This window comes from Pipistrellus hanaki (assembly GCF_964339955.1).
Source record: "Pipistrellus hanaki genome assembly, chromosome: 9".
Classification (NCBI taxonomy): Eukaryota; Metazoa; Chordata; class Mammalia; order Chiroptera; family Vespertilionidae; genus Pipistrellus; species Pipistrellus hanaki.
The window spans coordinates 79,779,325-79,799,394 of record NC_140511.1 but is presented as its reverse complement, the minus strand read 5'-3'; the positions used below and the strand labels follow the sequence as shown (position 1 = coordinate 79,799,394).

The 20,070-nt window shown below is 60.7% G+C and overlaps 1 protein-coding gene across 1 annotated transcript; it reads left to right on the top strand.

The window, feature by feature from the left end:
* Positions 1-8,059: 8,059 nt before the first annotated feature.
* On the top strand, positions 8,060-15,501 carry SLC29A2 (solute carrier family 29 member 2). The gene is made up of 12 exons (XM_084893862.1): positions 8,060-8,206; positions 8,722-8,803; positions 9,828-9,988; positions 10,167-10,306; positions 10,702-10,836; positions 11,429-11,526; positions 11,757-11,841; positions 12,379-12,515; positions 12,747-12,852; positions 12,949-13,034; positions 13,738-13,937; positions 14,531-15,501. The coding sequence occupies exons 1-12, from the start codon at positions 8,178-8,180 to the stop codon at positions 14,640-14,642; spliced, it is 1,371 nt and encodes a 456-aa protein (XP_084749988.1). The 5' UTR covers positions 8,060-8,177; the 3' UTR covers positions 14,643-15,501.
* The last annotated feature ends 4,569 nt before the right edge of the window (positions 15,502-20,070 follow it).

The following is a 20,070-nucleotide window of genomic DNA, read 5'->3' as shown; positions in this document are numbered from 1 at the left end:
GGGTGGGGTGCCCCCTCTCTCCGACCCCGAGGTTCCTCTCACAGGGTTGACTCTCCCCGTCTCCCGACACGAACGTCCTGCGGACCAGCCAGTGGCTCCCGTGCAGCTGTGGGACCTGCGGTTAAATTCCCGCCCCAGCCCCGCCGCACCGCTGGGTGCTGATCGCCACGCGCAGCCTCCCACCCGCCCCGTGAACACCCCGGCCCCAGGGCTGGCGCCACCCCGAGGTCTCAGCGTCTGGCAGTGGGAGTGAGATGGCGGAGACGCGCGGCCCCTCCGCTGTGGTTCCCACGGCTACTCAGCTCTGATGTCCTCTGGGCGGGGCCAAGAACTGTCCTGGGTATTGTCTTTCTTCTTCTTCTAAAAATATATTTTGTTGATTTTTTTTTACAGAGAGGAAGGGAGAGAGATAGAGAGTTAGAAACATCAATGAGAGAGTCATCGATCAGCTGCCTCTTGCACACCCCCTACTGGGGATGTGCCTGCAACCAAGGTATTGTACATGCCCCTGACCGGAATCGAACCCGGGATCCTTCAGTCTCCAAGCCAACGCTCTATCCATTGAGCCACACCGGTTTCGGCCACACTCCCTTCTTAAAAGGGCACAGTGATACCTCAGTGTTCATTCTGAATTCGCACCCATTTCTGGGTGTATTTTTAATATAGTTTATTGATTTTTTTTTTTTTTTAAGAGAGGAAGGGAGAGAGAAAGAGTTAGAAACATCCATTAGCTGCCTCCTGCACACCTCCTACCGGGGATGTGCCCATAACCAAGGTACATGGCCTTGACCGGAATCGAACCTGGGACCTTTCAGTCTGCAGGCCGAGGCTCTATTCACTGAGCCAACCCGGTCAGGGCTCTGGCTGTTGTTCATCTTCCTCTGGTTGGTCCCAATGCCACCTTGACATCCTGTAACGTATGGACTGAAGTATGAGCCACCACCAAGACACCCTCAGAAGCTCTCAGCCTTGGCACTTTGACATTTGGGGCCAGACGGTTCTCGCTGGGACTTTTCCAGCCTCGCCCTGAAGAGCCCAGCTTGGTCCCTAAGGCCCAGTCCAGGCCTAGGAGCCGAGCCCTTCCTTTCTGAAATCAACAAAAATGTGAATATTAAGAGCAAAACAAAGCATGCTGGCCTCAAGAATACAGAAAGCTGAGGGAGTGTTATGGGCGAATGACGACCAGTCAGCCACATTGGAATTCAGGAAAAGCCTTTATTACGAACTCGAGTCAGGGCTCCCGTCTCAACTGACACAGCAGCGAGCAACGAGAGCCCCCCCCCACTCTAAGCACGCTCCTTTCATCCCCGTCTTAGGCACGCCTGGCAGATCATGACTGGCTAAAGTTTCAACAAAGAAAGGTCAGTTATAAGTTATAGAAAAATTCCACTAGTTCAGTAACATTTAAAGTTTATACAACACCTGGGGTGGGGGTTATTTTCAGCGTAAGCAGTGTCTGTGACCTGGTTTGGTCTGTTTGTCCTGCCTTGCGGCTACTGGAAACGGGACGTGCAGAACTATTTTATGACCAACAGTCATGCTACATTCTTTGTGGTGGGTCTGGATGCTCGTCCTTCCCTGGCCTGGAGCCCCGCCTCCCCCGGGGCTTGCCGGCCACAGCAGGAGGAGCCGTCCGAGCCCGCGGAAACCACTCAGACACACGAGCAGCAGGCTGAGTTCATCCGGTTTCCATTCTGAAAGGCCCCGTGGCTCCCAGGGCCCCGTCCTGGGTTGTAACCACCGTCCTCCCATGGAAGCCACGGGCCCCTCGGGCGGCTGCGGCAGGGCTGGGCAGGGAGACACCGCGGAGCCTGGGCCGCTAACTCCATTACTGGCCGGCAATTACCTTCATTGCAGGGCAATTTCATTTCATTTCATTCTGACAGCAATGAAGCGTTTGCTGTCAGAAGGGGGACTGCTGACTGAGCTGGCCTGAGAGCCTCTCTCCTCTGAGCGCGAGGCAGCACTCGACGCGAACGGAGGGGCACGGGCCACTTGACAGAGCTCCAGGGCCGGCGCTGGAGCCCTCTGAGCCGCAGGGCAAACAGCTCGGTGCTGGATCGGGACTCCACATCCATACATACACTGCGGCCGGGCTGATGGGATAAACGAGGGAGAAGGGATAAACTGCGTCACAGAAGAAATCCAAATATCTGTGTATCCCCCCACCCCCCAGTGCTTAGCCACACCCCTTTGACTGGGGACTGGACTGGGCGGCTGACTTCCAGAGAACGGAGTATGAAGGGGGGAATGGGAGCTTTACAGCGGATAAACCTGCAAGGAGACCTTAACCAAGACGTTAACCTCGCCCCCGGGGTCGTGTTAATATCGGTTCTCTCGGACCTGTGATCAGAAGGGCACTTACCGCTGTGGTATTACCCGCCTAAGGCCAGGCCAGTCACAGTCAAAACACAAAACCCCCATTTGGGGGACATTCCTCAAAATTCCTGACCAAGGCTGCTTAAAAGTATCTGTCTTTAAAAAACAAACAAACAAACAAACAAAAAAACTCACCCTTAAAAGTAAAATGGCTCTGCAAAGGAATTCTTTTAAAAATATTTTCTTAACTATTTGGTATTATTGGGGAATTATTCTTCTGAACCAAGGAAATAATCCCACATCATGGTTGAGGTATTGCAAAAATGATGCCAGAGAGCTTTAGATCCATTTGAAAAGTTGTTCTGCTGGAAAAGCAGGGGGGAAAAAACCACTGAAATGAAGGGAATTAGCATGACATTTAAAAGCGATGCTTCTTGGATTAAGAAATACAAACTGGTAATCACAGAATAGTCACGGGATTAGAGTGCAGCTCAGGGAATGTGTCAGTAACACTGTAATCACTGGGTGTGGTGCCAGGCGGGTACCAGAATTACCCCAGAGGACAGGGGCCACTTTGTAAATTATGTAATGGTTTAGCCAGCATGCTGTACACACAGAACTAATACAAAATAATATTGAATGCCAACTGTAATTGAAAAATAAAATTAAAAAAAATTTTTAATTCCCATTTCCTTTAAAAATATATATTTTCATTGATTTTTTACAGAGAGGAAGGGAGAGGGATAGAGAGTTAGAAACATCGATGAGATAGAATCATCAATCAGCTGCCTCCTGCACACCCTCTACTGGGGATGTGCCTGCAACCAAGGTACATGCCCTTGACCGGAATCGAACCCGGGACCCTTCAGTCCACAGGCCGACACTCTATCCCACATGTGTCAAACACAAGGCCCGCGGGCCAAATCCAGCCCGCCAGGCCTTGCAATGTGGCCCGCACCGCGCTGTCATCACTGCACTCCGCTGTCAGTTTATGACTGTTCAGTAAACCATTCGGCCCACGATTTAGGCTGGATTTTAGATTTTGGCCCCTTCTCTGATTGAGTTCGACACCCCTACCTGAGCCAAACTGGTTTTGGCAAAATAAAAGTAAGTTAAAAATAAAAATAGCTGAAACCGGTTTGGCTCAATGGATAGAGCATCAGCCTGTGGACTGAAAGGTCCCGGGTTTGATTCCGGTCAAGGGCATGTACCTGGGTTGCGGGCACATCCCCAGTGGGAGGTATGCAGGAGGCGGCTGATCGATGACTCTCTCTCATCAGTGTTTCTAACTCTCTATCTCTCTCCTTTCCTCTCTGTAAAAAATCAATAAAATATATTTAAAAAAAAAAATAACCCTTCTTATAGGAACTTCCCAGTGCCCATTTTTGTAGCAATTTAATATGACCAGGCCTTAAGAGTCTCTCTTTGGGTACCATTTTAAGTGACAAAGACACAGTGGCCAGATTTAAGGATGTGTTTGCTCTGACAGTCTAGGGTGGGTGTTAAATCCCGCTGAAGCTGATGAAGAGTGCTCGCCAACTCTGACAGGGAGAGTTGTTTGGATTTCAAACTCTGTCTGAGCCTCAGACATGATTTAGCCAATCTACTTATGAACAGTTTTGGATCCAATTATGACTCCTCTCACCTCCACTTCTTTGGAAAGAACTAAATAGCATATGGCAGCATTTCCAACAATGTATTTATTCCAAAGACCCTCACTGCACCAGCATGGATACTGCAGAAACAACAAAACCAGTTGTAAATACGTATTAAGAACTCCAAGGAGGACTCCTTTAACAGACTTAGGACAAAATATTATTAATTCGTGGGAATAAGTGAAATGCAGGATCTCAGTGCATTTAATTAATAAAGGTTGTTTTAAAACAACTTTGTATAATAAAGCCACATTTACATTTCATAAGAAAAAATTCATACTTCGAATTCCATAAGAAATCTACAGCCGGGACCGTTTTGGCTCAATGGATAGAGCATCGGCTTGGGGACTGAAGGGTCCCGGGTTCGATTCCGGTCAGGGGCATGTACCTTGGTTGCGGGCATATCCCCAGTAGGGGGTGTGCAGGAGGCAGCTGATCGATGACTCTCTCTCATCGATGTTTCTAACTCTCTATCTCTCTCCTTTCCTCTCTGTATAAAATCAATTAAAAAAATAATAAAAAAAAGAAATCTACAATATAAAAACTGCATATTGTAATTATTGACTTATTCTTCATTACCTAGATTTAAAAAAAAAATCTTACTCATATACTTTTCGAGAAACATACCCAACCAACCACAATCTCATATTACTGCTTATTCTTTGTAATCCACTCTGTATGCTATTATTCTATCAAAAGGTATTAATATCCCATAATAATATGGGGGCCACATTAGTATGGACTCTCTCTATGCCTTCACATGAAGTGAGATTTCAAAACAGTGACACAATCCCACGTCATTACATCAGGAATGACTGTGACAGAAGACATAAATAAAGCTCAGGTCATTTACAAAAATATCGTAACTTCTTTTCTCTAATTCCGCAGGAATTGATTTGGGCATGATATACAGATTTCAGTGAAGGGCATGTATCCCTTTCTCTTATACACAAAGAAGGCTGGTCTATTGGTACTATCCTTCCTGTGCTTATTCTGGTGGTCACCTGTGTCATTGTGCTTTCATTTCCTGTTATTTATATATATTTATTATTATTATTGTTATTATTATTATTTTTAACAGAGAGGAATAGAGAGAAACATTAACGAGAGAAACATGGATCAGCTGCCTCTTGCACACCCCCTACTGGGGATGTGCCCACAACCAAGGTACATGCCCTTGACCGGAATCGAACCCGGGACCCTTCAGTCCACGGGCTGATGTTCTTATCCACTGAGCCAAACCGGTTTCGGCCTGTTCTTCTTGAGTTACCTTCTGATCCTCTAACTCCTCTAAGCATATTTGTTGGAAGTACAAGCATCAGACTGTTTTATCGCCGTGCCCAAAGCCCTACCCATGGAGATACTCTGGTTATCAATTATTCACTTCAGCTTTCCTTCGCATCACACTCAGGGCATCAGCATTGTTTCGCAGTGTGTGGACGGTTCTGTCGCTCGTAAATCTCTTTTAGGATTATGGGAGTGGAGTTACAAAGCTGCTATAAAAAGAGGGTGCGGGCGCTCTCAGGGAGGGGAGAGGCGGCGCTCCCAGGCCTGGGGCTGAGGACAAACGCCCAGAACAGCGGTTCTCTCTCCTCTCTCTCTCTCTCTCTCTCTCTCTCTCTCTCTCTCTCTCTCTCTCTCTCTCTCTCTCGGCCAGGGGCAGTTTTGCCCCGGGGGCATCTGGCAATGGGTGGAACACTCCGGGAAGGTGCTCCTGGCCTGCCGTGGGCTGGTCCAGGGTGCACAGGACAGCCCACAACCAAGAATTATCTGACGACAGGACTGCAGTGCGGAAGTGACAAACCCGGACCATAGACTCCTGCCTGCGGCCTGTGGTCCCGGCGCCCCTGGCTGTCACCGAGGGAAACCGGAGCGGAGGGAGGACATGGACTCTCTGTACTCTGCTCCGCTCTCCCGGGATTTAAACCTGCGCCAAAAATAAATCTACCAGAATATTTTTAAAAGCCACGTTGGTCATTTCATGAGCCTACACCCTAACCCCAGTTTACACATGGACACATGTATTCTTTGTAAGGTTGGAACACCCACCCCGTTTTTCAGCCAGGCAGCTACTGCCTGTGGAGGGACAGCTGCACTCTGTTTTTTTGTTTGTTTGGTTTTTTAAAAATATACTTTATTGATTTTTTTACAGAGAGGAAAGAGAGGGAGAGAGAGTTAGAAACATCGATCAGCTGCCTCCTGCACACCCCCTACTGAGGCTGTGCCCGCAACCAAGGTACATGCCCTTGGCCGGAATCGAACCTGAGACCCTCTATCCACAGAGCCACACCGGCCAGGGATCTCTCAGTGTGGTTTATCGCCGCCTCTGTGCTCCCTAAAGGCTCCTCATGTCACTGCGACCCTCTCCTCACCGAGCATCGCCAGCACCTGCTGTGGGCAGGCTGGGCGCCGGGTGTCTGCGATGATAACACACTGACCCGGACAGGCAGTCCTCGGGGCTCACAGTGGCTGGAGAACACACTCACACACACACACTCTCACACACACACACACACACACACTCACACTCACACACACACACACTCACACACACTCACACTCACACACACACTCACACTCACACACACACACACACTCTCACACACATACTCTCACACTCACATACACACACTTACACACACACACACTCACACACACACACACTCTCACACACACACACACACTCACACTCACACACACACACTCACACACACGCACACGCACACACTCACACACACACACGCACACTCTCACACACACACACACACATGCACTCTCACACACACACACTCTCACACACACGCACACACTCACACACACATGCACACTCTCACACACACTCGCGCACACACTCACACACACTCTCTCACACACGCACACTCTCTCTCTCACACACACACACACACACACACACAAGTACACGCACTCTCACACACACGCACACACACAAGTACACGCACTCTCACACACACACGCACACGCACACACAAGTACACGCACACTCACACACACGCACACACGGACCCGGGCAGTGGCCACACAATGTCAGGCTAAGACGATGGGATGGGCCTCTGGTTCAGCAGCCTCTGTGCAGGTGACCGCGGAGGAAAGGCACCGCACACCGCACACCGCACACCGCACACGGTGTGAGAGCAAAGGAGCCAAACTCTCCGTGCTGTCTCCCCGGTTCCCACGGGCGGTGTGTGCTGGGGGGTGTGCTGGGACCTGGGCCCAGGGTAATTTTCCTTTTTGGGGGGAGGGGGAGGCACAGGACCCCTCCGCGGGGCCTCGGCTGGACCTCCCCCCGCGCCACGGCCCAGCTCCCCGCCCGGCCGGCCTGTGCGGCCCGGAGGGCGGTCCGGGCTCCGCGGGGAGAAGGCCCTCCCGGCCCCGCACCGCACCGCCTCCCCCACCCTCCCCCGGCCCCGCACCGCCCCCGCCTCCCCCACCCTGCCCCGGCCCCACCGGCCTCCCGGCCCGCACCGCCCCCGCCTCCCTCCCCCGGCCCCGCAGCGGCCGCCGCCGCCTCCCGCCTCCCCCCTCTGGGCGCAGCGGCTCGGGTTACAGCCTCCGGGGCTCCCGCTAGGGGGCGCTGTCGGCCTGTCCCGGGGGGGGGGGGGGGAATGAGGGGAAGGGAGGGGAGGGGAGGGCAGGGGGGACGGGGGAGGGGAACGGGGGGAGGGGAGGCGCCGCGCAGGCCGCTCCGGTCTCGGAGGGGAGCGGGAACGGGGCACCTCCCTCCCCGCCCGCAGGGCCCGCACCCCCGCCTCCAGGCCGCCCGGGCCGCCCGGACCCCCGCCTCCAGGCCGCCGGGGCAGGTCCGGGACCGCGGGGCGGGGCAGGCCCGGGTCCGAGCCCCGGCGGGAGGCGGAGGGCGGCGCGCCGCTCGGTCCCGCCCCGGGGCGGGCCCCCCGGAGCTGCGGAAGGTCGGACCGGGGAGACCGGCCTGCGGCTCCCGCCCGGCGCCCGCCTCCCCCTTCCCTTCCTCCCCTCCCTCCGGGGCCCGGCCCGCCTCCCCCTTCCTCCTCCCTCCGGGGCCCGGCCCGCCTTCCCCTTCCTCCTCCCTCCGGGGCCCGGCCCGCCTCCCCCTTCCCCCTCCCTCCGGGGCCCGGCCCGCCCCCCGCCGCACCGGCCTCCGGGCGCTCGGCCCCGGCCCCGCGCAGGTGTAGGTGCGGCCCCCGCCCCCGGCGCATCGCGGGCGCCATGGCGCGGGGAGACGTCCCGCAGGACAGGCAAGTTGGGGGCCGGGGGTGCGCATGGGAACCGGGGGGCAGGGGGTGCGCATGGGAACCGGGGGGCCGGGGGAGCACGTGGGAACCGGGGGGCCGGGGGTGCGCACGGGAACCGGGGGGCAGGGGGTGCGCACGGGAACCGGGGGCCGGGGGTGCGCACGGGAACCGGGGGGCCGGGGGTGCTCGTGGGAACCGGGGGGCCGGGGGAGCACGTGGGAACCGGGGGGCCGGGGATGCACGTGGGAACCGGGGGGCCGGGGGTGCACGTGGGAACCGGGGGGCCGGGGGAGCACGTGGGAACCGGGGGGCCGGGGATGCACATGGGAACCGGGGGGCCGGGGGTGCACGTGGGAATCCGGGCCGCAGGCGGCGCCCCCCGCTCCCGGGCTCTGAGGCTCCGCGGGGCGAACGGGACTCGGTCCGGAGCCGGGATTGGGGGGGGCGCGGAGCCGCTCCGGGGCGGGGGCGGGGGCGGGGGCGGCGCCCTCGGGGTGACCTCTGACCGCTCCCCGCAGCTACCACCTGGTCGGGGTCAGCTTCTTCGTCCTCGGGCTGGGCACGCTGCTGCCCTGGAACTTCTTCATCACGGCCATCCCGGTGAGCCCGGCCGCCGGCCCTCCCGCTGTGCCCCCGTCAGGCCAAGGCCACCGGCTGGGGAGCTCCGTGCTGGGCACCGACCCGGCGCCAGGCCTGTGCGGTGCCTTCACCCGCCCTGGAGTGACCGCCCCGCTGTGGCTGCCCGGGCCTCCGCGGGGCGTGGAGGATCAGCAGACAGGACGCCCGTCCTCAGCTGAGTCCCCCCGGGGGCAGCACCGGAGCCGGTTTCTCCCGGCCCTGGCCATCCAGTACCTTCTAGCCGCTCCCCGGTGCTGGGCCCCGCACACCCCAAAGTGGATTAGCCCCCCTCCCCGTCTAGAAGGCAAGGCGGGGCCAGAGCTTATTAATATGTAGCAGGACGCGGCCTCCGGCGGGAGCAGTCCTGTGGGCGCCGGGAGGGACCGGAGCCAGAGCGGGGCGGAGGGGGGGCGGGGTCTGAAGGCCCCGATGCTGTTCCTGAGCCTCAGGCTTTGCCCCGCGGGCCCTGGGGAGCCGTGGGCATCGGGAGGGAGGGGAGCGGGTGCGTTCGGGAGGACTGTGGTTGGAGGGACTGTGGTTGGAGGGACTGTGGTTGGAGGGACTGGTTGGCCGGCAGCCGGCTCTGGCCGGCTCACTGGCTCATAAACGCTCAGGAATCCAGAAGCTGCGGCCGGTGGGGGGGGCCGGGCCGGGCCACGGATGAAGAGGGGCGATTGGAGAGGAGCGAGGCCCCGCTGGGGTTCTCGGGGCCTGGGCTCTGCTCCGGTCTCAGCCGCTCGGTTCGATGCACATCCACTGAGCCGGGCAGTGCCAGGTGCCGGGAACACACGGACAGACAGCCGGTCCCCACAGACACCCCGAACCCGCCGAGCAGGGCGGCCCAGGGGGGGCGGGCGGCTCTGCAGGTGCACTGTGGGGTGACCGCCCCCGTCCCCCCCGGACCCCGCAGTACTTCCAGGGGCAGCCCCGGGGGGCGGGCGCTCCGCGGGTTCGCTGTGGGGTGACCGCCCCCCTCCCCCCGCACCCCGCACCCCGCACCCCGCAGTACTTCCAGGGCCGGCTGGCGGGGCCCAACAGCACTCTCCTGACCCTGAGCGCCAACCACACGGGCCCTGCAGACACCTTCAACTTCAACAACTGGGTGACGCTGCTGTCCCAGCTGCCCCTGCTGCTCTTCACGCTGCTCAACTCCTTCCTGTACCAGTGGTGAGAGGCCGCCCTCCTGGTTCCTGCCCCGCCCCTGAGGCTCCCTCCGGCCGGGCCCTCCCTCCACACCCCTGCCTCCTCCCCCCCACCCCCACCGCCCAGCCCTGGGCCTCCCCTCCCGCACCTCCTCGGCCTGACCTGGTCCAGCTGACGCCCACTCTGCCCCCTCTGTGAGCAGCATCCCTGAGGCGGTGCGGGTCCTGGGCAGCCTGCTGGTCATCCTGCTGCTCTTCGCCCTGACGGCGGCCTTGGTCAAGGTGGACATGACCCCCGGGCCCTTCTTCTCCGTCACCATGGCCTCCGTCTGGTTCATCAACTGTGAGGACCACTGCCCTCCCCCTCCCCTCCCCGCCCCCTCCCCTCCCTGCCGCCCCCCCAGGACTTCAGCCCAGCCTCCTTTTGTAACGAACAGGGCCCAGTGCATACAAAAAGGGGAGGCAGCAGCTGTGCCCATGTCCCTGATGAGAGACTGAGGCCCGGAGGGAGAGGAAAGGTCACTGTGGCAGGCCCCCATTGACCTGAGAGCTGGCCTCCGGACCCTAGACCTCAAGTCCATGGCTGCGCCTCAGGAGAGCAGTGAATGGGGGTGTCAGACAGAGTGCCAGGAGCCTTATCCTGCCAACCCCATCCAGAGCCGCAGCGTGGCCTGCTGACCCTCCCCCAGGGAGCCCTGAGCGCCCCCGCTGAGCGGGACCCCCTCCGTGTCCCCACAGCCTTCTGCGCGGTCCTGCAGGGCAGCCTGTTCGGGCAGCTCGGCACCATGCCCTCCACCTACAGCAGCCTCTTCCTCAGCGGCCAGGGCCTGGCGGGCATCTTCGCGGCTCTCGCCATGCTCATGTCCATGGCCAGTGAGTGGGCCTGAGCGGCCGGGGGGGGGGGGGGGGACGAGACTCTGGGACTGTGGGGGGCGGGAGAGGGTGCCAGGGTTCTGGGTGAGACAGAGGTGGCGGGAGCTGGGATTGGGTTTGGGTTCTGCAGAGAGAGAGTGACTGGTGAGGGCTGGGTGAGCTCGGAGCCAGGGGCAGCATTCCCGAGGGAAACAGGGACCTGTGGCTGCAGGTGAGGCCGAGGCGAGGAGGATCAGGTTAGGGATTCAGATCGATTTGTCTCCAAATCGAAGCTCCTCTGCCCCCTAGTGGCGGGGCATTGGACAAAGCACCTTACCGGTGTCCCTCTCCTCACCAGGATGGTTATTATGGGTCCGCCATCGGATTGTAAGGAGCACGCAGTAAAAATGAGCATGTAGTAGATGCTCAATAAAAACCACAAACAAACAAACAGGACAGTGAGAGTGAGGGAGGTGAGGGCTGGGCTGGGGCCCTGACCGGACTCCCGCGTGTGTTGTGAGAGGCGTGGCAGAGGCCAGGAGGTGAACCGGAGGAGGTCAGACTGGGAAGTGGGACCAGCCACCTCCCGGCTGCAGCTGGAGTTTCCTCGCAGGTGGCGTGGACGCCCAGACCTCTGCCCTGGGGTACTTCATCACCCCCTGCGTGGGCATCTTCGCGTCCATCGTGTGCTACCTGAGCCTGCCCTACATGGTGAGCCGGCCTGACCTCAGGGCTGCCTGAGAGCGTCTCAGAGACAGCCCTGGCCGGGCCCGAGGTCCCAGCAGCCACCGAGGGAGGCGGAGGGGCCCCAGCCCCGGGCCGGATCCCCAAAGGAGCCGGCCACCAGGGCACCCGGGGACCCCGGCCTCCGAGCCAACGGCGGGTGGAGGGACCCAGACGCCTCAGCCGAGCCGGGCGGGACCCATGACTGCCTCCCGCAGGAGCTCGCCCGCTACTACCTGGCCAGGAAGCCGTCGCTGGTGCAAGGTCAGGAGCTGGAGACCAAGGCTGAGCTCCTGCAGGCTGGTGAGCCCGGGCCCCCTGGGGGGCGGGGAGGCCCAGAGGGAGCTAGAGGCACCTCCCGGGGGAAGATGTCCTTTCTGTCTCCAGCTGGAGCCCGCGCCCCTAGTGGTAGCCTTGTATGAGCAGAGGCAGAACAAATGCCAGGAACGAAGCCCCCTCTGCCCCTCGGGCCTCAGAGGCCCCCCCTGTAAGCGGGAGGCAGTAGCGAGTCCCGGATCCGAATGCATCTGAGTTTGAGTTCCAGCTTCTCAGTATCCAAGCTGTGTGGCCTCAGGCAGGTCCCTAGGCCCCTCGGAGCCCCCGTTTCCTCACCCTGAGCCCCCGTTTCCTCACCCGTAGAGCCGTGGCAGTGAGACGGTCCATTCGAGGTACTTAATCTGCCCGGCACACACGTGTGCTTAACACAGCAGCTGAGCGTGTTCCTGTGGTCACTCCTGGTTCCCTGCCCCCGGGCTGAAGGAGGGCCCCTGTCTTCATCGCTGGGAACCTCTCTGCAGAGGCGAGGCTCACGGGCTCGACCCCGCCGCCCCTCTGCCCCAGATGAGAAGAACGGGATCCCCCGCAGCCCCCAGAAGGCCGCCCTGACCCTGGAACTTGACCCCGAGAAGGAGCCGGAGCTGGAGCCAGCGGAGCCCCAGAAGCCAGGAAAACCTTCCGTGTTCATCGTCTTCCGGAAGGTTTGGCTCGGATGTAACCCACCCCCGCCCCTGGGGGAGAGGCGCCGCTCGCCGGCCCCCCCCAGAGGCTCAGCGTGGAACGGGGCGCCCCGAGGCGGCAGGGGCAGAGCGGGGCGGGGGCACGGCTGAGCCGGTCCCGGCCGTGCTCCTGGGCCAGGGGTCGGCGGGAGGGGGCTGAGCGTTAGGCCCCAGGCCTGCCCCCCTGCTCACACCCCTGCCTCCGGCTCCCAGATCTGGCTGACGGCGCTGTGCCTTGTGTTGGTCTTCACAGTCACCCTGTCCGTCTTCCCCGCCATCACCGCCATGGTGACCAGCTCCACCAGCCCTGGGAAGTGGAGTGAGTGCTGGGCCGCGGAGGGGGCTGGGCCGGGGGGCGGAGGGGAGAGAAGGGGCGGCGAGTCGGGACCGGGATGAGCCTCTCTCTCTCTCCCAGGTCAGTTCTTCAACCCCATCTGCTGCTTCCTCCTCTTCAACATCATGGACTGCCTGGGGCGGAGCCTGACCTCGTACTTCCTGTGGGTGAGCACACCTGGGGGGTGGGCCTGAGGGTCTGGGAAGCAGCTGGCTATCCGAGGGAGAGCACAGGACGGTGATGTCCCAGCCAAGGTCCAGCTGGTCTGGGCCTGGACCGGGACAGACACCAGGTGGCAGTGAGCACGGCTCCGGGAGACGTGCCAGCCGAGGCTGGCACCGGGCGCTCCCGAACGCGGACACTGTGTCCGGTTGACCCTCAGCATCGGCCCAGGGCCGGCCCTGGGTGCGTGGAGACCGCGTGGAGGTCTCAGCACCAGTGAGGGGGCACAGCGCTCCTGGTGTTGGCACTGCCTTCCGCCCAGGTGCTGCTTCATCAAATGAAACCTTTCAAGGAGACACAGGAAGGAAAGCAGGTCAGGGAGGAGCCGCTCTGACCCCAGCAGGATGGGGCTGGGATGCCCAGCTCCCAGTCCCATTCAGCAGCCCCCGCCGCCCCAAAGGGGTCTGTGGAGCCCCCAGGGGTGCTCGGAGGAACCAGGTTTGAAAACCAAAGATGCTGCCTGCGGCCCCTTCCGGTTCTGCCCGGAGAGACCACAGGCCAGCGGCGGGAGAGGCAGAGGCCGCTCCTGGCTTGCTGGTGGCCGGGCCCGAGCGCTGGGTCCTCACCAGCTCCTGTGGGGCGGCTCCGGGGCAGAGAGGCAGAGTCTGGGGGCGCCCCGGGGGCTGGCTGACCCCCCTTCCGCCGCAGCCGGACCAGGACAGCCGCCTGCTGCCCCTGCTGGTCTGCCTGCGCGTCCTGTTCATCCCGCTCTTCATGCTGTGCCACGTGCCCCAGCGGTCCCGGCTGCCCACCCTCTTCCCGCAGGACGCCTACTTCATCACCTTCATGATGGTCTTCGCCCTGTCCAACGGCTACCTGGTGTCCCTCACCATGTGCCTGGCGCCCAGGTCCGGGGCCGCCCGGGAGGGCCTGGGGGGGGGGGGCGGGTTAGCTCTTCGAGGGGGGCATCCCGCAGGGGGCTCACCCTGCTCTGGCCAGCCCTGCCCCGCTGCCTCCGGGCCTCGCTGTGCCACCCCGTCGGCCCCGGAGCTCGGGGGACAATGACTCCACTGGCGCTGGGGCCTCCTCTCTGGGCCTCAGTTTCCCCACCTGTGAAGTAAACGGGTTGGGCTGTTCTTTCTTAGGGCCCACCCACTCCCCGAATTCTCAGTGGACGGGGCGCTAACGGTTTGCCCAGAAGCAGAGTTCATAGGCTGTTAGTGTCGGGGCCACGGAGCTGAGAATCCAGAGGGGAGGGGCGGGTGGTTTGGGGACGTTTTATCCGGAGGGGAAGCCGTTGGGTCTGGAATCCAGGAATCCTGGGCCGCGGGGGCTGGAGATGCCCTCATCCTCATTTCAGCTCAGGAAACGAGTCCGGAGACAGGGCTGAGGGTGGGTCCGCACAGACCAGAGCTCGGGTGCTGTGAGGGGGCCGGGCCACGGGGCCGGGTCCAGGGGGGCCGGGCGTGTTCTGAGAGCGCCCCCTGTGTGTGTGTCGCAGGCAGGTGCTGCCCCACGAGCGGGAGGTGGCCGGCGCCCTCATGACCTTCTTCCTGGCGCTGGGGCTGTCCTGCGGGGCCTCCCTGTCCTTCCTCTTCAAGGCGCTGCTCTGACGGCTCCGCTCCCGGCTCCTCTCGCCCCCTCGGAGCCCAGGCCGGGCAGGGGGTGGCGCCGGCTCAGGCCTCTGCTGGGCTGGCCCCTGGGTCTGGAGGTGCCCACAGGAGGAGGCAGGCGCTGCCTTGGGGTGATGCCAGCCCTCACCCAGGACGGAGGCGCGCAGAGACGGACGGATCCAGAAGCACAAGCCCTGGCTGCGCAGGTGGCGGCGGGGGAGGCCGAGGGCCCCGGCCCTGCCGGCATAGGAGCGCCTGTACTTGTTGGGACAGAAAACAGCCGAGGGAGCCTGAGGCCGCGGGGGCCGTGCCCAGGACGGCGGTGTGGGCCGGCAGGGGCAGGGACTCCCCTCCGCCCCAGGCCTCAGCGGCCCCGGGGCAGGTCCCTCGGAGCCCAGGACAGAGGGTGCGGGAAGTCGGGGGAGCAGGGAGAGAGACAGATGTTAGGGGTCCGAGGGTGCGCCCAGGACCCTCTGGGCCTCAGACAGTGTGTTTGTTGCCAACACTTGCTGTGTCCGTGCCCAGGGCCAGCGGGGCCCCCGATCTGTAGCTAGCCTGCATGTGTGCTCTTAGTGTGCAACGCTCCCCGCGCCTGCTCTCCCAGCGGCACTGAGGCCCTCGGGGGAGCCCGGCAGGGACTGCACCCCCCTTTTTACAGGGGAGGAGCCCGAGTCCCGATTCACGGCAGAGCTGGGCCCTCCCCCTCCCCTCCCTCCCCTCGTAGGTGCTGTCCTGCCAGCCCGATGCCCGCGTCTCTTCCTCCCGGGGCTGGAAGCGCAGCCCTGGGTTCTCACCCCGCCTCTCTGCGGTTTCTCTCTCTGCTCCTGCTCCCGGGTCCAATTACAATCCTCTTCGTTTGTAAAATGAGGTCTCCGAGTCCTTCTTTCCAAAGTGCTGTCAGCTCCGTTGGCTCTGATGAGCTGGGTGGGGTGGGGATGGTTGTACCCATTTGGCAGAGGGGATGACTGAGGCCCGGAGGGGCAGGGATTTGTGAGCACTCCTGCAATGGCCAAGGGATTTGGACGGACCTGCAAGGAGCCCTGGACTCCTGGGCAGAGCACCGGGCCGCATGGACAGCCAGCACTCTTCCAGGCCCCTCGGCCTCGCAGGCGTCCCTTTCTCAGAAACGGAGCCGAACTGAGCCAGCTGACGCTCGGAGGGACGGAGGAGAGGCCTGCTTCACACACACACACACACACACACACACACCGGCACTACCATGCCCGGCCCAGAGAAGGCACCTGTGGGGGTTTGTGGGGTTTTGCCATTTCAGGCGCTGGCCCTCCTGCCTGCTGTGAACATTCACTGAGGAGCTTTCTATCCCGGGGGCTGAGCCGGGCCCCTGCTCAGAAGCCAGAGGCTGTTTTGATATCAAAGAGGAAAGTGAAGCAATATATGGCCTTGGCAGCTGAACTACAGCCCAGGAAGAGCCCAAGGGAGGATCCATTCTTTTGACCGAAATTCATGGCGCCAGGCCCTGGCTGGTCCGGGGACCCTGAAACCTCCGTATCCGGAGGCCACAGGAAACGGGGCTGTGAAGGCCCTGCGGGCTGTGTGACAGAGGCTGCAGGAGAGGCCGTGGGTCCTGCTGGGAAGTCAGGGCAGGCGTCCCGAAGGAGGCGCCCCCAGCTGGGTCTTGAGGGATGAGTCTGAGTGCTGGGCTGGCGTGAGGGGAGGGCACCCCAGGCAGAGGCGCCGGAGAGAGATATTCAGGGAACAGTGGGGACTTGGGCAGGGGGTGGGGTGAGGGAGCCCCTAGGATGTGAGGGAGGCAGAAGAGAGGCTGCGGCTGGAGCAGTGGGTTGGGGACAAGTGACAAAGAACGTTAGCGATGAGGACTCGGTGGGATTAGAGAGAGGAGGAGGGATACAGGGGAGGAGGGGGCATTTGCCTCTGCAGAGGCTGCTTAATTTAGGGGTCAAGAGAACTATCATCAAAGCCAGGCCTTGCAGAATGCAAGGTGGTTCAACATACGAAACACATGGGTGGAAGACGCCATGCAGCACACGAGCAGAGGGGAAACCAATGCTCACCCCTCCGGATGCAGGAACAGCGTCTGACAAAACCCAAGGCTTCAAGATGGAAACACCCCCCACGGGAATAGACGGGAACTTCCCCAACCGGATACGGCGCTCATGGAAAACCCACCACCCATGGCGGCTCAGGGTGAGAGAGAGCCTCCCCCAAGGTCAGGAACGGGGGACCCCTTTTACCATGTCGTCTGTCACCTTTGTACAGGGAGGGCCGGCCTGAGCCGTTTGGCAAGAAAGAGAAATAGACATCCAAATTGGAAATGAAGTAAAACTACCCAGATCCACAGATGATAGAATGCATACATACATATACAGAAAATCCTAAAGAACACACACACCCACCCACACACACACACACACACACACACACACTACACTATTAGAGGTAATAAGTGAATTCAGTAAAGTTTCAGGATTCAAGATCCATACAGTAATATTTCTTTACGTTGTTCTGATGAATGGGGTTTTTGTTTTTTTCTTTTTTTCAGAATATTGTATATTTTATTATTTGTACACTCTGTGTTGCATATCCTTTATTTTTAAAAATTATGTTTTTAATGATTTCAGAGAGGAAGGGAGAGAGAGATAGAAACATCAATGATGAGCCCTAACCGGTTTGGCTCAGTGGATAGAGCGTCGGCCTGTGGACTGAAGGGTCCCAGGTTTGATTCCGGTCAAGGGCATGTACCTTGATCCCCAATAGGGGGTGTGCAGGAGGCAGCTGATCAATGTTTCTCTCTCATCGATGTTTCTGACTCTCTATTCCTCTCCCTTCCTCTCTGTAAAAAAAGCAATAAGATATATTTTCTTTAAAAAAAGAAACATCAATGATGAGAGAGAATAGTTGATTGGCAGCCTCCTGCATGCCCCCCCTCTAGGGATCAAGCCTGCAGCCCCAGGATCGGAATTGAACCTGGGCCCCTTCCGTCCGCAAGCCAGTGCTCTATCCTCTGAGCCAAGCCAGCGAGGGCTAATGAGTGGGTTTCCCTCCCTCGCCAGGCCATCCTCTGACAGGAGCTGAGTGCCCTACAATGTCACTGTCTACTGGGGCGGGCATCAGATCCACAAGCTAAGGACTCGGTCCCAAAAGACCGCTCCACTGCCGATGCCAATGGCAAGTCCGGGTTGTAACCTGTACTTCTGAGCAACTGGCTGTAAATCAGATCCCAGCACCCCTGCCCTGGGGCTCCATTAATTTTCTAGAGCAGCTCGCAGCACTGAGAGAGACATCTTCCTGCTGGATTACAGATTTATTATAAAAGCCGGAAGTCAGGACCAGCCAGACGGGAGAGCTGCAGTGGGCGAGGTGTGTGGGAAGCAGCCCCCTTGGTAATGGCTGTTACCTGCTCTTTGGATGTCACCTGCCCCACTCTCCGCCGAGCCTGGCCAGGCCTCTGCCCACCAGGCCTCTCCGCCCTCCTCCGGCCCCTGCCACGGGGCTGTGCTGGATATTGGCCGAGCCCCGTCACTATTTCTGTTCCCCTTCGAGGAGAGGCCCCGGGGAGTCTCCAGAAGCCCCGGACTTGCTGGTTCAGAAAACAGGAATGGAGGCCGCTGTGCGGCCAGCACCGCAGGGGTGAGGGGGGTGTTGTGGGCAGATGCCCAGCACCTGGAGGTGGAAAGTAGGTGTGTGTGGGCACCGCAGGGGAAAGAGATGCCCAGAGGGCCGGGTGGGCAGGGAGGTGCAGGGCTGAGACGTTGGCAAAGAGAAGACTTTGCAGAGGGGACTCACTCTGACCCCCCAGCGCTGTCACCTGAAGGAATGCAGGCCTGGCATCGCCAGATCTTCCAGAATTCACACGGAAGCTGGACATGGGGGTTTATGTCCAACCTCCTGATTCACAAAGTTAACGATCAATGTGCTTCCAATTGTGTCGGTGCTGTTTTTAGCCCCGAGCAGGTCATAGAAAACCCAAGTGGCATCCGATCTGGCCCCTGTGCCTCCGGTTTTCCAGGCCCGAGCTGACAGGCTCCTGTTTCTCCTCTGGCCCGGTCACCAGCAAACACCGAGGACAGCACCTGTGTCCCCACAGGCCTGGTTCCCGGGCCTCGCAGTTCCCGTCTGAGCAGCTCCGTGGGAGTCATTGTGGGGCCGCGGAATGGGGGCTCCTGGCCACTCTTCAGCTCCCCCTGCCTGCGGGGCGGTAGAGGGTCCCAGAGCACCTTCCCAAGATTCACAGCGCTCAACAGCTATTGCCTGTCATGGACTCTCCTCTTCCCACAGACTCTCCTCTTCCAAAGAATCCACGACTCAATTATTCACACACTCATTCAGCACCTTTTGTATAAGGCTGGGGTTAGAATACTCAAGAGCTTCTGTGTGCGCGCGCGCGTGTGTGTGTGTGTGTGTGTGAGTGAGAGTGTGAGTGATTAGCACACAGGCCCCTGGCCAGAATCCCGGTTCCGGTCTTCCAGGTGCCACCACGGACCGGGCCCTCTGTCTGGGAGGGAGAAAGGCATGCAGAATGCGGGAAGAGCCTGATGGGGGAGGAGGCACGTGGAGAGCCCGGGCTCTGGTTGGATCACATTGTCCCCAGCGTGGTGGGTGCTCAGGATGTGGAAAATAAAGAGCCACCCCCTGCGTAAAACGCGACCGACGAGGATGGGATTCGAACCCACGCGTGCAAAGCACAATGGATTAGCAGTCCATCGCCTTAACCACTCGGCCACCTCGTCCCACAGGGAAGCTTTGCCTTTCTAACTTCCCTTATCGCTCCTCTCCTCCGCACCCGCAGAGCCCTCCTACACCCGGCGCTCAGGGCGGCCGGGCGGGATGCGCCGGCGGAGAAGCCGCGGAGAGAAAGGGTCTGTGTGCGTCCTTCCCTCCCGCCGCCCCGCGAACCCGCACCGCCCTTCGCCGGGCTGCGGCTGAGCTCCGCCGGGTCTCCCTCCCTGAGCCCGGGCCGAGGCTTCCGGACGCGGGCGGCCCGGGGTGCGGGGTCACGTCCCGGCGGAGGGAGTGGGTGCCGGTCGCTGGGAACCCAGCGGGGCCGCCGCGGGCAGAGCCGGCGTTGGCAAAGCACGCCGCGGGCGGCGGGTGCAGTCGCTCCTCCGGGAGGGCAGGGGGCGCGCTGGCACTCCCGGGGGCCGAGCACGGGCTCGGCTTGCCTCGGCCGCGCTCGACTCTCCCCGGCCGCGCTCGACTCTCCCCGGCCGCGCTCGGCTCTCCCCGGCCGCGCTCGGCTCTCCCCGGCCGCGCTCGGATCTCCCCGGCCGCGCTCGGCTCTCCCCGGCCGCGCTCGGATCTCCTCGGCCGCGCTCGGCTCTCCCCGGCCGCGCTCGGATCTCCTCGGCCGCGCTCGGCTCTCCCCGGCCGCGCTCGGCTCTCCCCGGCCGCGCTCGGCTCTCCCCGGCCGCGCTCGGCTCTCCCCGGCCGCGCTCGGCTCTCCTCGGCC

Excerpts from the sequence above, each read along its gene's own strand:
- SLC29A2 (XM_084893862.1), top strand. The coding sequence starts at position 8,178 with ATGGCGCGGGGAGACGTCCCGCAGGACAG. Across the intron at positions 10,307-10,701 it reads CTCCGTCTGGTTCATCAACT|CCTTCTGCGCGGTCCTGCAG; the intron begins GTGAGGACCACT and ends GTGTCCCCACAG. Across the intron at positions 12,853-12,948 it reads CACCAGCCCTGGGAAGTGGA|GTCAGTTCTTCAACCCCATC; the intron begins GTGAGTGCTGGG and ends TCTCTCTCCCAG.